This window comes from Apus apus, chromosome 4 (assembly GCF_020740795.1).
Source record: "Apus apus isolate bApuApu2 chromosome 4, bApuApu2.pri.cur, whole genome shotgun sequence".
Classification (NCBI taxonomy): Eukaryota; Metazoa; Chordata; class Aves; order Apodiformes; family Apodidae; genus Apus; species Apus apus.
In genome coordinates, this window is record NC_067285.1 from 63974437 (window position 1) to 63992416 (window position 17980).

Genomic DNA, 17980 nt, shown 5'->3' on the forward strand with positions numbered 1-17980 from the left:
CTCTTATGCCTACAAATTAAGGAAAAGTTCACTTATTACAAATAGTGGAATTGCTAGTCATCTTTTGAAACACTTTTCTTAATTGCAGGCAAGGTATTAAAAATTGAAATTGCAGTATAATTACTTCCATTCCACTTGTTTACCTAGTAAAAGCAAAGAAAAGAGACATTTGAACAGTTTGCTACTTAAGTATGACCTGCTCTGTGTGTGCAGCATGAGTCCTCTTCATGAGCACATTTTACAGTTCATTAGTATTTATTGTGCCAGACAAGCTGCTGTACCAGAGCAGCACTACCATGGCTTTCTTAAAATTCTAACTGCCCACAAAAGAGTGATAAAAATGGGCAACCCTGAAAATGGAAAGGAATAATAGGGCCAAAGAAATTAAATTAATAAAACATCATCTTAAATCACTTAAATGGAAAATGACCAAATATTTGGTTTTGTTTTTTTTCTTTTTAAATCTTGCAACTTCAGACCAGCTGGACCGTTATTAAAAAAAGATACTCCCAAACTTCCAACTTTTCCAGATTTTTAAACAGAAAAAAGCCTACAGAAAGAAGCATTAAACACAAATGCCAAAGTCATCATAATATTTAACGTATTGTCCATATTTTATATCTTCATCCCAATCAGGTCTCTCAAAACAAACTCTGCACCATCACAGTGATCAAGAACTACCAGGCCATATGTGGCCATTGTCTCAGAATAGTGTTCAGGATGAAAATCAGGCCACAGTATTACCCAAATGTAGCTCCAAAAAGCCACTGTTGAAAATTATAGCCTCTCTCAATATATATATTTCTTGCTATCTAATGTTGTATTGCAGTGGTTTTAGAATAAAATATTACATAAGTTCCTTTGGGAATTCACAACATGTAGTGGAGTAGCAAGCTACACTCAATTCTTAGATGAAAAGCTTTTTATCTCTTATATCAAGTGAGCGGGGATAGGTGTGACCCTTAAATCTGCACAGATCTAAGAGAAACAGTTGTTAGCTAGTTAAAAGTAGTTATGGATGGAACAGTTGAAAAAAATTATTAGAAACAAGCAGAACTGAGTGACACAGTGAAATGGCATAGGCATTAACAAAGAAAAGTATTAGTAATAATTATAGAGAGCAGTATAACTAAATTTACTGTATTAAATAGAAAGTATTTTATTAATAGAGTAACAAGAAAAGAATATTTACTTTATATTTTATGGCAGTGATTTTGAAGAATGCTAATCTGTGACTACCTGATGACATTTTAAGACTACTCCCTACCATTTAACCACACACAATCTCATAGGACCTAGCTTCCCATAAATCACAAGGCCTTGCTTGTCTGCATTATTAATAAATATTCTGTGTGCATAACCCATGTACAGGAAACACCTACAAAACAGCAGGAAGTGAAACTAATTATCAGAAAAAGTGAAGAGAGTCCAAAATTTTATGTTTACTTAAAGGTAAAGAATTTTTTTCTTACCCAAAGCTTTTATGTACTTGACCTTCTTATTCCAAGAGGCTGGCTGTGTCCTAATGCGTTTATTATCTGCCACAAATTCAATTTCTAAAGTTTCATACTCTATTTCATCTTTCAACAAAATGAATATTTCACCAGGGTTCTATAAAATTAAAATATGTTCCCATTAGTCTTTCAGAACACTATACTGAAAGTGTAAAATGCAAATGAAAACCTAAGATGAAAGGAAGTTTCTTTATCAACAGCTTTATGCAAAAAAACCGTAATACCAAAATACGATGCCACCTCAGTGTTATCCTTCAGTATTCTTCTGATGTAACTGACACAATTAATATAGTGTTTTAATTTCAGCTTACCTAGCAATATTTTTAAGCAGCATTTTAAATGCACATGTAGTTGAATTGTTACGTTTTCTAAGACCATTCTACTTCAGTCTAGAATGACATTCAGCCTAAGAGGCTAAATACTAAACCTAAACTATCCTAAAATACTTCAGATTCACTTAAACTCTTACTGTGACCTGACAGTAAAGACAGAAGCAGTAGGTAATATGAGCTAATACCCCTCTACTGCCTTCTGAACCAGAGGGAAAGTTAGTCCTTTAGAACTGTGCTGATCTCAACAATTATGTGTGTGAGTCACTTCTGAAAGCAAAGCAAAATATGTGACATTCAAACATATGTAACATCCAAAATGCTTACCTCACATGATATTCTTCTTGGAAGCACCAATATCGACTGCTTGTTAGTTTCTAATGTTTCAGAAAGTACCTCTGTTTTAAATCTATGGTCTGCTTGCTGTGATGCCTCCCTGGCATCTGACAATCTAACATCATAACTAGTCTGGTGATCTGAAATAAATAACGAGGAATGAGGACACTGTTAGTAACCCCAGATCAGAACACCTGGCAATGATGTGTTTCCAACATACTAGAAACTCATATGGCACTTGGAGTAATCTTAAGGGCACAGCATGAAAGCCTGGCAAAACTCCTGAAAGGAATGTAAATTCACATGTAAACATGGTGAGGTTCCCCCCTTGATAAAGAGCTTGCCTCTGAAGTTCTGATCCTGCAGCCTTTACCCATATAAGCAGGCTCTGCTCATATGCTTTGTCTTGCTAAAGTGAAGACCCAAGCCATCATGACCAAGGAGGTCACAGAGATAGGCAGTTTCATGGTCTCAGAAGAACAAACTCTCATACACTGGGATAAACTGGGTTTTTTACTACCCTCATTTGCTCTATATGTAAACAAGGGCATGCTACACATTTATATCAGTCCACCTGCCTACAAGAAAGGGTTTATGTGAGAGCAGCAATATCTGAGACTGGGTAACCATGACAGCAGACACAGATTGCCTTGACACAAAGTTTATAGTCTTTGCCTTCCTTAATGGACAGAATGATGGACTGAAGGCATGCATTTTTGAATTGGATATTTCTAGGTGTGGAACCAGTTCACAAACAGGTTGTTTTTTTTTTTTTTTTTTGCTGTACTGGTAAAGAACCAAGAGCCATAGTAAATCCTTCACCAAATCACAGAATTTTAATGAGGAAATATAAAAAAACTGACAACTGTATCTGTAGAGCTCTGACTAAGCCTGTGTTTTAGAAAAGCTATTCTTCACACCTGCTACTTTTCAGCTGTATCATTACTATTCCTTTCCAGAGACTCTATTACCCTGTACAGAATGCTCTTGTCACCCATCTCAAAGGACTGCAGCAGCTCTTCATCACACAGGGTTACCCAGCATATTGTAGTTAGATTAATGACATCACTACAAGCAGCTCAGAGTTAAAAGAACTTGACTGGCTGGTGAGAAAATATTCTAAGAGACATCAACAGTATCATGTATTACTGTGAATTATGGAACACTCACAGTCAATTACATTAAAGGACACAAATAACTTTTCAGGCACATCTTTTCCTCTTAAATGGACGTACATTATTAATATAAATTAGTGACGGGCAGAACAGAACAGCAGCAATTTGGCTTTGCACAAACAAGTATCACAGCCATTTTGAGTTTTTGCCAAAAATGCCCAAGTGACTGACTAACACACACAGCGCTAAGGTACAGAACTCCTTCCATTCAGCATCAGTACTGGTAATTTACAATTAGTTTTCCCACTTCTTGCTTGCCTTTATTTCCTCCATATGTACCAGCTTGTCTCATACAGAATGTTCCATTTTCTGACCAACCTTGCCATGCTTAAGAAATCATAGATTTTAATAAACAACTTCTAAAATAAGTATGCCTGCTAAGTGAAGTTATGCCAGAGAATGTACTACAGGAACCAGGTTATGCTAAATGTAGATTTCCTTTCCCCCCCCTCCCCGGAGATGTGCTTTGTTTGTTAGAGAGAGCTTAGAAAAAAGAACTATCATTTGTTCATATTTTGTGGAGGAAGCTAAAGATTCCTCACCAGCTAGTAAAATCTCCTGAGTCTGCTTCTGCTTATATTCTCATGCCTTAATGCAAACTAATTCTGAATTTTAGCTACTAATTCAGTGTAGGTTAGCAAGACTACATTAAACATGTATGTAGACATACTTTACTGAATTGAAGTACTTCAAATTCCATTTGATTTAACTTATTTTGAAAAATGAATAGACTACACTGAATGAAGGCTATTTTGATTCTGAATGAGAATCCACCTACAGTTCAATGCAGCTTAACTAATACAGCTCAAAAAAGTGTAAGTACACCAATTTCTGTTTATCACCGTGAAGATTAGATTTTATTTAGCATTGCCCTTCAGAAAAAGGAAGGCTTGAACCCATGTTGAGGAAAACAGTTAGGATACTGTATGCCCACAGCATGTACTTTGGGAATATCATGTGTTAATATTTTAAATCACTCAAAAATCTTATACATAAGTACACAGAATTTACTCCAGAAGACAACTCACATGGCCAAAAAAGTTTCAGAACTTTTTCTGCTACTTTAGGAGAAGGAGTCTTACAAAGACATGAAACATTTCATTGCCGGGTTTTAGCGGTGGACCTGGAAGTGCTTGGTTAACAGTTGGACTTGATGATCTTAAAGGTGTATTCCAACCCAAACAATTCTATTATAAAACTACGACTGAACAACCAAACTGGCAGACACTGGATTCTCAAATGCCGGCTCTCTGTCAGTGATTGTTCTTCAAGGATCATGTGGATAGCATTCTAACCTGTGTGAAGTTAATGACAGCTTTACTTCTACAGTCTGTACTCAAAGATGACAGTAGCTACTTCCACCTTTTAATGTCCACAATAATTAATCTACTGAGAAGTTGAATGCTAGTGCTAACAAGTTGGTTTAAAATAGGATGTTTTCCTCCAACATTAATTCCATTTTGATATTATTATGCCTAGTGACATATATAATTACAGCATTAGGAATTAAATCCACTCAGCATTGGGATTGCAAAGCCCTAAAGTTTAGAGAAACAATTAAGAAACGAGGCTCTTGCATCAGACTTGAAGAGAATGAGGGATTCCCCTGCTGACTGTGTGGTGCACTCAGCCTCCTGCCCCACCGGGCTGTATTGTGATGTCAACACTAGCCAACACTGTACCTCAATATCTCTGTGTATGTAAGCAACTTAGTTCAGAAACTTTAATCTTTGATTGAACTACTGTGCTTGACTATATCAAATTGTTTATTATTAAGAGTTGCCATTAAGTATTTCTAGGAAATCATATAACTTAATTCTGTTGTTTGTTAGAATAGTGTCAAACAACCTCAGATTGCTGCTATTCCAAATCACACCAGACAAAGCACTACACTGTAATCCCTACACTTAAAGCCTTTAGTCATAAACTGTTGAAAAAGTCTGGGACTAGGAGTGAATCCAGCCATACCTAGGGAGTCATCTCTGAGAAGGAGTCTAGAAAACAAAAGGGTCCATTCTGAACCTTGTGACTCAACAAGGCCATCTCATTCTTTTCCTGATCCCTGTGTAAATCACACCAATTCAATTCCAACCCCTGCACATTCCTTCCAGATAGTAAGTAGTTGAGTGAACCGTGCTACTGAACTCTGTTAAGTCATACATTTCTAAATCTGCATTATAATCACCTTTTCCTAGTTTCTTTGTTGGTGATCCTTTAAGCAATCGTAAGACCTTCCACTCCCATCTGTGACACTGTGAAAGTGGTTAGCAATTTATAAAAATCACCAAGCAAGACATAATCACTAAAGGTTGGGTCTACCTCACAATCAATGAAAGCTACATACTGCAAGTCAAATCAATATTATCACTACTATATATTTAATAACTGACTCCAGAGTCACCATCTCCAAAGCCCAGATTCCTACCAGCAGTTACACTATCTGTCCTAAAACATGGAATATGAAACAACATGCACAGTGTTATTTGTAAATGCTGAACAAGCAATATGCTAGAGGTTAAGCAAGACTTGGCTTGGTAGCATTAACTAAAACAACGTAGCTCATTAGGGCTTCATGCTACAGTGATGAGATTCTAGTAACACAAATGGAGCACATGTATAGACATCTGTTTAATATGCACAGGTGTTGTCTGATGTACAGGTCTTTTGAAAACTTGAATTTTGGACTTCACTGTGAATCCTCTTCACTATCTTGCTTTTAACCTGAAAGCAATGGCTAGGGTGCTCCACTAATTGTTAAGACTTTAAGAAAAATGATAATTTAAGAAGAATTTACAGTTGTAGGTGAAGATTACCTTAAAAGAAACAAAAATAACAATTTAGTGCTGGAATATCTAAGACATAGGATTTATTAAAGGGTATTTGTTGCTTGGTGAATGCATTCTTTTAATGTTTTATATAACGGTGACCTATCACAAGGTTCTTAAAATGCAGCATGACTGTTTAAAATAATGAATTAATAAACTTGGACCCTTTCTTTTAGGATTAAAGTATAACAAGACCAGCTCCAAGGACCTATTGGGTTGGGCTTTGAGCAACCTGGTCTAGTGGGAGGTGTCCCTGCCCATGGCAGAGGGGTTGGAAATAGATTATTTTTAAGGTCCAAACTAATGATTCTATGATAAGAAATTATAAACTATATCTAATGATGGTTAGACAGCATTATGATCTAGAAACTAAAACAAAAATCTATTCTAATCTTCCCTTGAGTATTGAAGGTAGTCCTATTGGGAATTGGCATTTATTATAGAGGATAATGCTTAATTTGCATCAGGTTTTGTTGGCTTATTTTTGACAAATACCTACTGCTGATGGTCACAGTAAAAGGACTGATCTTAAATGTAAGTTCCTATTTAAATAATAAAATATTACACACATTTACTGTAACAGTTATTCACTTAACTGGGCACAGTGCTGATGTTTTCAATTTTACTTCAATGCTCTCTCTTAATTCATTAACTTCAATACATTAATTTTATATACTTTACACAAAACCTTTTTGAATGCATAATTACTTTCAATTTAATATTTCCAACTGAATTCATATTAGTTTGAAATTGCATTCTTTTTCATGAACTGAGAAATTTTAATGAAGCCTCTTAGTCTCTTGTGGATTTAACAATTAATGCCTTACTATGGCTTCTGAAAAACTTTCATGCCACATCCAGTCTTGCCTCTATCCCCAAATTCCAACTTGTCAAATACACTTGGTATGTGATACATGTTTTGAGTCAACAATATATGTGACAGATTTAGGGTATTAAAAATAGCAGAAAACAAACTTATGAAAGATTTATGTGTTTTCTAAGGCTACGCATGGAATTAATCTCACAGCCAAAATTTAGTTGATTTTACAAAAGCAAAATGCCTGCCAGCTTTACAAATTTCATTTCTTCCTCAAGTCTTGTTAAAGCAATGCTAGCTGAAGAATTGAAACTGCATTACAAAAAAGATTCTAATTTATCCATAGATCACATATAAGAGGATGAAAAAAACAGACAATTCAAGTTAGGCAGAAGACAAGGAACGGAAAGGTAATTAAGCACATATGGCCAACTTGCCATGTGAAAGAAAAGACAGGGTGTTCCAGTATCAAAGATGACTACAAGATGGATTACAGGGAAGAGCACTTAGGCTAAATTCAGCAGGTCAGATAAATTTAAGTGCAGGAGTCACCCTATGTGATATAGTAGGACCACTCCCCAGCGCAATATGCAGTAAAGGCAGAGGTGATCCTACTGGGTTCTGTAAGGTATAATCGAAAAGGTGCTCACGTATAAGTGACTTCCTTGCAATTAAAAAGTTTAAATTCAAATACACGTGCAAGATCTCTGAAGAAATGTGGATAAATCTAGAGCCATTCAGAAAATAAAGTAACCTTCTGTAACGTGAAAACAACAGGGAAAAAAAAGTATGTACACCGTATTTTTCCTGCAATCTACCACAACTTTATCACACACATTTATTAAAGTTAATCCTCTTGAAGTATGGGTATTTGTAAATGCTGAATGAGCTCAGAAGTGTGTAGCGGAGTAGGATTGAAAGGCAGCCTCCAGCTGCATAAATTGCTCTATAAATGGTCCAAGAAAGGCTGTGAGAAAGGTGGAGGCAGAAAACATCCACCATAGTGGGCTTATTTCAATGACCATGATTTACATTAACATGGGATTTAATACATTTTTACCAGAAGCCTTTTCTAAGATATGATTCCAGAGCAAAACCACTTTTCTGCTCTGCTGGGAAGTCTTTTACTGATGGTTAGAGAGGGTTTAGGAATGGAAAGGTTTTGAAAAGTCACAGAAAATTATTAAATATGTACTCAAATGTCTAAACATCTGAGTTAAATTTTAATTTCTTTCATTGTTTTCTATCATGTATGAATTCCAGACCAAGGTAAACATATTCATTACTGAAGAAACTTTAAATAATGCTGCGCTCTATGCTGAGTCATCTATCTGTTGCAAATACATAGACAGTTATCTTTGTTTACCTCAAATAATTCCCAGTTTCTCCTGTATGGTTGAGTTATTCTGTCAAAAACAGTAGTTTTCTGCGAGTTGGCCTATTTTGCATGTCTCCCAAAATGTTTCTATTACTTTATTTATGGTGAACAATTTTTTGTATAAATAAGCATCAAATTGACAGTTCCTCTAAAAGCTATGAAGAGCCACTTTTCCTTTTCTGAATATTTGGATTTGGTGTTTATGTAATCTTAGCAACTGATGGTGCTGCAATATTCATTCACGTTGGTTTCTCTCGTAACAGAGCAAGCCCTGGAACCCACCCCATCTCTTGTTTTATGCATCGCTATATACATGTAGGCAAAGACTGATTTGACTGTGAAGGAACATACCTACCTGTTCTGGTAATATCAGGTATGTTTTTGTACACAACAATTTACTACTCTAATTATATAATTGTAGCCTAATGGAGTTGTCATGAAAACACCTAAACACAAGATAAAAGTCTTATATACATAGCTATATTGGATCTGATAGTAAAAAAAAGTCTGGCCTTCAAGTAAGCCCAAACCAACAAAAATCAATTTACCATGAATTTGTAAATAATCTGAGAAATAATTTACATGAAACTGTAGGCATTTATTTTTAGATACATATATATACTTTCATGCAATTTTAACTGTATATTGAGAGGCAACCTAAGGCTATGACAACTAACTAGTTCCTAACTGATTTGTGGCTTGGAAGAAAGATTTGATTGAAACTCAGTAATCAGTGGTTTGGGTAGCACGCATACATTTAGATCAAACTTTTTGGGACTAAGTTGTTGGTTTTTTTACTCTAAACTATGAGGCACACTGTTTAATTTGGAAATAACCACCTGCCCGAGGTGATTTAGGTATAGAGCAGAACTGTTGATGGAGCCTAAGCCTGTTATTCTTCCTGCTATAGGAAGAATGGCTGGAGAGCAGTCCTGAGGAGAAGGACTTGGGGGTGGTACTTGATGAGAAGCTCAACATGAGCCACCAGTGTGTGCTCACAGCCCAGAGAGCCAACTGCATCCTGGGCTGCATCAAAAGAAATGTGGCCAGCAGGGCCAGGGAGGTGATTCTGCCCCTCTACTCTGCTCTGGTGAGACCCCACCTGGAGCACCATGCAGTTCTGGTGCCCTCAGCACAAGAAAGATATGGACCTGTTGGAGAGGGTCCAGAGAAAGACCACCAAGATGATCAAAGGCCTGAAGCACCTCTTCTATGAAGGCAGGCTGAGAGAGTTGGGGCTGTTCAGCCTAAAGAGAAGGCTCTGGGGAGACCTTATAGCAGCCTTTCAGTACTTGAAAGGGGCCAATGGGAAAGCTGGGGAGGGGCTTTTCTTCGGAGAAGATACTGATAGGACAAGGGGTCATGGTTTTAAACTGAGAGAGGGGAGATTTAGGTTAGATATTAGGAAGAAATTATTCACTATCAGGGTGGTGAGGAACTGGAATGGGTTGCCCAGGGAGGTTGTTGATGTCCCATCCCTGGAGGTTTTTAAGGCCAGGTTGGACGAGGTTTTTGCAACCTGATCTACTGGTAGGGTTCCCTGCTCATGGCAGGGGGGTTGGAACTTGATGATCTTTTAGGTCCCTTCCAACCTTAATGATTCAATGATTCTGTGATTATTCCCACTTTCTACATTCTGCACACCTTCATCATGTCTCTTCTCCAGGGTGAGGCAAACTGAAGTTTGGTCCTCTGTGTGCATCAGCAGTTCTCAGTTATTAAAGCATAATGTTTTCTTAAAGTGTCCATCTATCCACTTCTGAGTTACTGGAGTTCTACCACAGTAAGAACATTTTAGGAGTTTTCTCCCATGTCTCTGTGGTGTCAACACATACATGTCTCTTCTCTGTTTCAGCACTAAAAATCGCCTGAAAACCAAGTCATGCCTTTACAACAAAAGAGACACATAATCTTCCTGCTGCTGACTCAAATTACCACTGAAGACAAAACGACTGACAGCAATCAGAATTGTACGCAGACCTCCAAAACTTGTTTGCCTGATAAAGTGGTCCTGCAACTTCCTTATTATTCCAAAAGAGCTAGCTGCAGCTGCCTAGCAGCCCTATTTTCTCTGAACTACAATTCAAGCCTCTTATAACTGGCCAGACACAAATTGCTATCTGTGCTTGGACACAGAAGTGGAACGTGGCTACATTTTTAATTACATAGATATAAAAGAAGACAACTGGATGGGAGCAGTTTAGAACCACATCATACTTCAGGGAAGCACACCTGGCAGGGAGGCCAAAAGCTGAGATTTCAGGATGAACAGGGGTTTAAGTTCATGCAGATATCAGTCCTCCAGGAGCCACTATTTGAGTGGCTAGACTTGCCCATCTTGGCCATGTTTGAAGCTATTCTCTTGATTAAGAATATTCTTTACAAAGTTCAAAAAAATTACATGGCTAGAGGGTCATGAAGTTTAACATAACACAAAAGTCCTTTAACAACTAGATTGGGAGAGACTAGGGGGAGAGGCACTGGTAGCTGGCATTCTCAGCCTCCACCCTAATCAAAGTACAGCATACATATCATTAGTATTATCCAAATGTGTACTGACACACAACAAGACACTCCAGGTCATAGCATTCCTCATATCAATCTGGTAACAGAAACTAGCCTGGACTGAAGCAGCTCATTTACAAAATAGCGCATCTTAGTCTGAGTATGACAGCAGAGCTGCAATACCTGCACGGGGCTCTTATCAATGCCTGTGCAAAATTTATGATGCTGTTTTTGATCTGTAGAGCTCTAAATTACATGAGACTTGTCTAAGAGACCACATGTCTCCCCGTGCCATGCTGTCACAGCTGCTATCAGCAGAAAGACTCATGCCATAAACATTTGGTATTAAAGAAGTAAAAAACCTGAGCTGTCAGCAAGACTGACTCACTAGGGGACAGGCTGCTTTACTCCCACCTTTGGTTTGAAATAGATAAAATCTATTGACCTACAGTAGGCTAAAAGGTAGACTGCTTTCTCAAGAAAACAAGAGTGGTATTTTTAGATGCATCTGAAAACCATACTTACTTTATAGCTCCTTGTTATTTCCCTTTTGTTAGTGTTATGAATATGAAACTAATCTGAGGTCTTTATCTTTTAAGACACAGTCCTTTAATTCAACACCTATACTCCAGAACAGGCAAATTTTACTACAACAGGATTTCAGAGAGCATTATAGGAAAGAATAACAAAGCAGAGGTACTCTTGATACCTCTTCTTTATCTCCATGAGGGATGCCATCTATTTTGTTACCAAGTGCTGGCCTTTCTCCAGTTTAGTTTGGTAAAGAATACATGTAACACAGTATGCACATGTATGCTAGTTTGGCAAGACCTCTGAGCAGGACAAAAAGGTGTCTGTTGTTAAACTTAATACGTAGCTATTACACCTTTTAATATTTTGTGCCCTGCTTGCCCATCCCTCATTGGTTCAGTTAATCAGCACTAGGATACAAACCTTAATGGCAAATGTTAAAAAAGATAAAGCTGTTTCACAGGAGAACAGCCTTTTCTGAAGCTGGGTATCACCTAATAGGTATTTACATCTGAGGATAGCTCTGTTTTGCAGGTAAAATAATGAATGCTAATTCCACATAAGGCAATCACATTTTGTCTGTGTCATTAAAAGGCTGTATACCCAGATCCTACTAAGATTGCTTAATTTTTTCCAGCTTCAGTACAAATTGTAAATACCTACTCTGAAGAGTAGAAAATTTCCTGAGGAACCACAAGGGAATTTCTCAAAATACAGCTTTCTATTAATAAGTCTATTTTTCTTGTATAGAAACCAGATAAAGTAAATACATAACACTTGAGTTGCCAAAGAGCTGTCTTGTTCATCTATCATCTACAGGAATGAGTCCTTATCAGTTAATATCATGGTGATTAGCATTCCACAACTGGATCTTTTTCATCACTCACTAGCAAATCAATTGTTTTCACATCTGCTTGTAGCTCATATTTCCCCAAAGCATCTGTGACCATATTGTTTTTCCATTTTCCAGTGTACTGTCTGACCTTTTCCCACAAGGCCTCGCACAATTCACTTTAGTCAATCACTTATTATTGATTAATGCTTGCTCATCCCCTCTCTTTGCTTTATTTGACAGGGTTTTTTTGTTGTTGTTTTTTGTTTGGCTTTTTTTGTTTGGGTTGGGTTTTTTGTTTGTTTTCGTTTTTTTTTTAAATGTATGTCTTGTCATCACCTGCTGCTCTTCCCACCCTTGTTGGTTTAGATTTCTCATTTAGCTTTATACTTCTGATCTGTTCCATTTCCATTCCAGTTCAAGTCCAAACTCCACCTTCTTTCAGCTTATCCCTTCTTTTGTACAATACCTTTTGTATATTCAAAACTAACTTCAGCTTTCAGCATGTTAGTCTCCACTTAAGACCTCACATACTGTTCTTTCGTGGATTCACAGGGTTCTAATAAAAATATTTTCTTTTATAATTTCTCCTGACACTTCTGTCTGGTGTCATATCTACAATTTAGCACTGCAAACTCCTGCTTCTTATTTGGGAGAAGCAAAGAGAAGAGAGAGTCCCTGGAAACATTTTTTTCACAATTCATCCACAGTCATCTGTTACCTGAAGATTGACCTAATTTCTGCAGGGCACAAACACTGCTTTAAATGCAGCTGCCATCTTATCTTTCTTGGCTTTGTAAAGATAGACATGCTGAATCTTGGAAACGACACTAATTTCATTTTTTGAGGTACTTTTCCAGAGGTAGTTTTCCAGATAACCTCTCCCTGTTAGTCTACCACAGACTTCATGGTGACCATGAAGCAAGCTGACTACCCTTGATTTCAAGAGAGTACATTTTGGTCTCTTCAAAGATCTTCTTGGTAGGGTACTGTGGAACAAAGCCCCGGAGGGGGAGGGAGCCCAGGAAAGCTGGTCCATATTCAAGTATCACCTCCGCAGTGCCCAGGCACAATGTGTCCCAGTGAAGTGGAAGGCAGGCAGGAGAGCTAGGAGGCCTGCATGGATGAGCAAAGAGCTTCTAGACACAGTTAAACATAAAAACAAGGTAGACAGAAAGTGGAAGCAGGGCCAAGTATCCTGGGGGGAGAACAGACAAGCTGTCAGAAAACAAGGGATTGGGTAAGGATGGCCACAGCACAGATAGAGTTGGACCTGGCAAGGGAAGTTTCCACAGGTATGTCAGTGATAAGAGGAAGAATAAGTAAAATGTAGACCCATTCCAGAAAGAAACTAGAAACCTGGCCATGCGGGACCAAGGCTGAGGTACTCAATGACTATTTTGCCTCAGTCTTTACCAGCAGGGGCTCTGGTCACACCATCCAAGTTACAGAAAACGAAAGCATGGATCATGAAAAGGAGTATCTCCCCACTGTAGGAGAAGACCAGGTTCATGACCACCTGAAGGTGCACAAGTCCATGGGAACTGACAAGATTCATCCACAGCTCCTGAAGGAACTGATGGATGAAGTTGCAAAGCCTCTGTCCATCATATGAGAAAACTTGGCAATTTGGAGAAATTCCCACTCACTGGAAAAGGGGAAACATAACTTCCATTTTCAAGAAAGAAAAAATGGAAGACCAAGGGAACTATAGGACCAGTAAGTCCTGAAGGCTCTGCTAAGGCACATGGAAAATATGGGGTGATTGGTGACAGCCAACATGGCCTCACCAAGGGCAAACCCTGCCTGACGAGTTTTTTCACCTTCTACAATGGGATCATGGCATGGGTGGACAAAGGAAGAGCAATGGATGTCATCTACCTGGACCTGTGCAAAGCTTTTGACACTGTCCCACATGACATCCTGGTATCCAAATGGGAACAATATGGATTCAACGGATGGACCACTCGTTGGGTAAGAAACTGGCTGGGTTAACACTCAGAGTTGTGCTCAATGGCTTGATGTCCAGATGGAGACCAGTGACAAGTGGTGTTCCTCAAGGGTTGGTACTTGGACCAGTGCTATATAACATCTTACTGGTCATTTTCCCTTAGTCAGCATTCTAGTGCTGTTAAGCCAATCACTTCCCAACAGTATAAACCCAAGAGTTGTTTAAGTAAGAACTGGGGATAGGAAGCATGTTATGTAGCTCTTGACTGGAGATTTTGCAAGTCTGTTTTCCCTACTAAGAATCCTCACAGATTTTCAAAAATATAAATAAACCCGAGTGGCAAATGTCACGAGGCACTGAAGTAGCAATGCACGGCTTCTCCCAACTACTGGCTGCCAAATAATATGAGTAGGTCTGATCTATTTGAAATTTAAAATCAGCTTCTTTACTACAAGTAAAACTCCTCATGCTAGGAAGAGAGAGAGAAAGCTCTCCAGGTCTTCCTTTTTCTCTGCTCTGAAAGCAAAGGAAAAAGGAAACATCCCTGTTGAATCTTCTTCCCTTTTCACACTCCTCACAAGAATGTGTAGGTTCAGATGTGTGGGTGGATGTCTGAGAACAAGGCATATTCCTGCACACAACTGTATGCTAAGGTTAGTTTATTGCCTTTCATGTCTGACAAGAGGTAAGAAAACAAATTTAATTTTCTAAAGAATACTGGCTTTATTTGAGTAAATGCAAGGGGAATTAAACTTACCATCTCCAAGAACTGCTTCATAGACATAAGACAAAGAGTCTCCAAGATTTTCATTCTGTGACTTACCTAGGAAAAAATAATAATTCTTTAGTAGTATCTGCCTGGAAATATCTTTAACTAGTTATCACCTCTGATTACAGTGATCAGTTCATACTTGATCATTTCACAGAATAGAGTTTGCTCTAAGGAAGCTCCTGCCATTAGAAATCAAACTGGAAAAACAGAAAGAAGAAATTTGCAAAATAAAACAGACTTAAGAAACCAAACGGACAACTTAAAACCTCAGAGGCAGGAAAATACCATTACACCAATTTCCACTTTTTTTAGATGGAATTGTGTATGTTATTTCAAATGCAAGATAAAGCTATTTCTAAGCTACAGCTTTGCAGATGGAAAAAAAGATACAAAAATCAAGGGCTAGTGGACAGCAATAAGCGTGAAGAGATCTTTAGATGGAATTGTATTTATCCCTTTTCAGTAAACACCCCCGTGATTGTATTTAATTTACTACAGCAGGTAAGAAACATGGAGCTGAGGAAGAAGAGAAGTTCTCCTTTAAGTCCTATACAGCAAACTACAGGAGAGGAGTTGGACAAGAGGAAAGAGACTAGAATCACATGCCTGAAAGTAAGAAATGGAAAATGAATGCAGGCATTGGGGTTTGGAAAACAAGACAACTCTACATAATAAAACTGGCTACAGAGTTCCCGGTATTGGGAAAAAAAAGTAATGGCCACACTATGTAAAGTACTGTTCAAATATTAAAAACTTGTCGGCTCTTATTTCTTGAAATTATTTTGATGGCTTAATAAGTATTAGGAGACTTTGTGCTATATTATGCAACATCTGTCTTTGCCACTCCTCCTTTATGCTGGATCAAGTTATCACCTGGTTTTTTACATCTGAGGTAACACTGATAAAGGAGATAGAAGGCCTGCTTGAGCTCCATCTTTTGAGATCCAGCCAACTCAAAAAACATGTTGTCATACAGCATCTGTGGAATGCCAATCAGGATCTCATATTTACTGCTTGGTGCTCCAGAAGTGAATAACCAGTATCACTGCAAGGGACCAAGACTACAAAATAATAGTCACTGGGTAAAGACATCAAGGCTGGGATGAGAAGAGGAACCTGGGAAAGTAATTGCTTTACAATGACTTTATTAAAGCTGCATAAAACCAATCATTCAAAAGCAGCCCCTCTCCTTTGTAGTATATGGTTGACTATTTCTTTTAAATTTATCTATACTGTGAACAGAGCACATGTTAGACCTACTATGGCATTGACTTGTGGATTTGTACTTAAAGGTTGTCATTTACCACATTCTGATTCAGTTATTCCTGTAGTAACAAGAGTCCAGTGAATGAGGAGATAATTCCAGTGTGAGAAAGGACAGTGGTATTAGCTGATTGCTGCTCTACAAACTTTAGGTAGTTTCAGATTCCCATCCTGAAGTTTTGAGGCAAAAAGCTAGAAGGCTTTTAAAACATGCTTTTCAGAAATGCTCATTAGTTTTGTATTGCACTTTCTGTGAAAGACCTTACAGCTGACCTGCAGACATCTAAGCAGTCACAAAAGCATTTGAAACTAAAGGGAGTTTGAATATAGACATGCAAAATACACTGGTGTTACAAAAAGTAATGTCTTAAAGGGCTGTCAGAAGTGGAAGAAATGCTTCACCCTAATCTTGCTAAATACTAGTTCATAAAATGATAAACGATAATAAAGTTTGGACAGCACTCAATGCAGAAAGGAGTTTTACAAAAAAGCACATTAGGAAATTAATCATTGTTTTTTCAACAAGATTTTAATAGCATTCAATGCATAAATAATGAAACCACAAACTCAAACACAAAACAAAATATCAAATAACTGCTAACTAACTAAGCACTATTTATCCTGTGTGCTAATGGGACCAGGTTCTTAGCTGGGATGGGATGAGACAGGAAGAATGCACTTACATAATTAAAGACAATCAATGCTACAAAGGGTCCTAACTGAAGTTTAATAGGCTACTTTGTACCTTCATCTTTTTGAATTTTTAAATATTAAATTTTGTAAGTGTAATAACATTTTCTGGAACAAGCTATGTCCTCATAGCCATTTAAATAAATTCAGAGAGACCCTACCAAGGGTAAAATCTGATTCTATTAAAAAAATTGTTATTTTGCTATCCTAATAATGAATTTTTTTCAGTATGAACTTAAATAGGTGCTACATGTCATTTTTTCAGGGATAAGTGCTAGATTTTTTGAATCTGGAAAACAAGACTGTGCTAATTTTATCCTATTTGCAAAAAGCTGACACTAATTTAGCAGAAATACATCATGGTGAAATACAAATAGCAATTTTGTTATAACACTTGTGTGCCAAAGTATACTAACAATGCTTTTCCAGAAGACTTCTCTAGACACCTTCCAATAATTACTTTTCAGTACTAGTGTTTAGTAGCCATAGCACAAAACCTGAGGAGAGTCAATAATACATTATATGAAGGACATGTGTGACTACCTCATATTTGTAATCTTTAGAAATACCTCAACTAAAGCTGCAACTAAATACTGACCGATGACTGTTGTGCCATAAACAAGACAAATTTTGATGGTGTCCTCCTGCAACCCTGAAAGCGCAGACTAATGATGATTAATCCAGTAATTTTAAAAATAGAAAAATTATAATCTAAACAAACAACAGTAAAATCACAGTACATTAATTTAAATTAGTACTGTTGTTGCAGTAATGTTTATGTTCTAGTAATCTGACTATTAATAAAACTTCTTATGAGCTTCTCCTAAAGGCTGTTAAAAACATTCTCTTTGAAACATCACTGCATTTACTTTTCCAGGTGGAAGCAGTTTTCATCCAATTAGTGTCAACAATATGAGGGAAAAATATTACATACATGATGCATACTTCAGAATCCAAGGGTACAGGTCACCATGACTGGCTAGACAGATTGAAACACATCTTCTAATAAATCTGGTTATATACCAAATAAAGTCTTATTTGGATTTTGCAGAAATAAGAGAG

The 17980-nt window shown here is 37.5% G+C and overlaps 1 protein-coding gene across 1 annotated transcript in view; it reads right to left on the minus strand.

The window, feature by feature from the left end:
- Window positions 1-17980, minus strand: part of BANK1 (B cell scaffold protein with ankyrin repeats 1) — a 122127-nt gene that overhangs the window by 88905 nt on the left and 15242 nt on the right. The window contains exons 3-5 of the mRNA XM_051618280.1: window positions 14951-15016; window positions 2171-2319; window positions 1473-1611 (exon numbers count right to left, since the gene is read on the minus strand). Of these exons, the coding sequence (XP_051474240.1) occupies window positions 1473-1611; window positions 2171-2319; window positions 14951-15016 (354 nt within the window). The remainder of the gene's footprint in view (window positions 1-1472; window positions 1612-2170; window positions 2320-14950; window positions 15017-17980) is intronic.